Raw genomic sequence first — 1,661 nt, 5'->3', positions numbered from 1 at the left:
AATATAATTACCTTATTTGATTTACAATATATCTTCACCATGTGAAGGGCAGTGAAGGGCATCTCAAAGCAGCTCACATTCTTTAATCAACTGACCCAAAGTATCAACTGAGGATGGACCATGTGCTCAGCAAGGCAAGTAACTTACCAACACCTGGTAATTTATTGAATATACATATAAGCATAGATAATACAGATAAAGAACTCTTTTGAGACTGTTTGCAAAGACAACTATTGCAATTTTATTCAGAAATACAAAGCAAGAAACTGAAACAAGAGAAAGTAAGCTTGAAATGTCAAAAACATTAAAACATGGGCTTACATGGATAATGTCTGAAAACATTTGAAGATTATAAAGATTTAATGATCAGCCATTAAGGTAAGCATCACTTAGCCAAGAAAATCATAGGTGTCCAAGGGGAGTTTGTGGATAGCTGGCAGTCAGAAGTACTTCAAGCAAAGGTCACAGGTAATAATCAGTTGTAGATTGGTTAGCATGCAGGCAGATCCTAAAACTGAATTGATGGATCTTGATCATTAGGTCCTCAATGCTCAGCAAGTTGGACGACAGTTGGATGCATAAGGTCTGGTGATGTTGCAGGTTGGCTGGCAGACAGTGGAGACACCACCAAATGGTCGACAGCTACTGGAACCAAAGTTGCATGGTCGACTGAAGGAACCTTGGATGGGCCTGGAGGCATAGCAAGTTGTTGGCTGGCAGGCAGGTACTTGATTAGCACCAGAGGAGCAGGTAATATTTGGATAACAACTTGATTGGCAGCCTTGGGGTTCATAGCAGGTTTCTTGACAGTGATCTAGGAGCCAAGAACTACCCTGAAAGGAACTGGGTAAATAGATACCATTCTGGCACTCTGCCTCCCTTGATACAGCAGAGACAACTGGAATGTTGCATTGTTCTCCACGAAATCTAGGTAAGTAGTTCCTAGAGGAGCAATTGTACTGCATGTTGTCAGGAGAGAAGGTTTGGTTTGGTTACAAAGAGTAAGCACCCCAAATATGACTGACACCATTGGCAGTAGGGCTTTTATACTTCCTTGCTAATGGGTGGAGCATATTATTTAGCCTCTCTTCTTTCTCAAAGCTCAAAAGAATTTGCCTCACAACACCACATTAATCTGTGGATTAATTGCCTGGACTAACTCATAAAGAAAGTTTAGTAGTTTAGTTAATAACTATGAGTCTTCTGTATTGAACTTTGTTCCAAGAATCAGAAGTTTATAGAGCTTCAAAGCTTAGGTCATTTAGACCCAAATTTCATCTCATAATACTCTTATTCATCAATATGACTGTATTCCCAAGAGTGTCATGGACCTATGATTACATACTCTCTCCTTTCTCACTGGGAGTAATTATATACATGAACCATATCATTTGTATGTTTTAAATGTGCTATAACTAGTGATTGTTCTAGAACTAATAGGACTTGTAGTAGAAATTATATCTTCTTGATAATTCCATATCTTCTAGCAAAATCCACAAAGGTAAGTCTCTCAAGTGGATTCTGGCTTTTAATATCAACCGAGGAAACTATTTTGTTTAATTTATTAGAAGTAAGATATTTAGAGGAGAACTTAGAGGATAATACAACCTTAGCATGGGTTGATGATTCAAAACAGATTACAAACAAGTTCCATGTAATTG

General features: G+C 38.0%; 1 protein-coding gene across 1 annotated transcript; it reads right to left on the bottom strand.

The window, feature by feature from the left end:
* Positions 1-376: 376 nt before the first annotated feature.
* KRTAP11-1 (keratin associated protein 11-1) lies at positions 377-996 on the bottom strand. The gene has a single exon (XM_074232104.1). The coding sequence runs from the start codon at positions 963-965 to the stop codon at positions 552-554; it is 414 nt and encodes a 137-aa protein (XP_074088205.1). The 5' UTR covers positions 966-996; the 3' UTR covers positions 377-551.
* Positions 997-1,661: the final 665 nt, after the last annotated feature.

Source organism: Macrotis lagotis, chromosome 1, assembly GCF_037893015.1.
Source record: "Macrotis lagotis isolate mMagLag1 chromosome 1, bilby.v1.9.chrom.fasta, whole genome shotgun sequence".
Lineage (NCBI taxonomy): Eukaryota > Metazoa > Chordata > Mammalia > Peramelemorphia > Peramelidae > Macrotis > Macrotis lagotis.
This window is presented reverse-complemented; position numbering and strand designations above follow the sequence as displayed.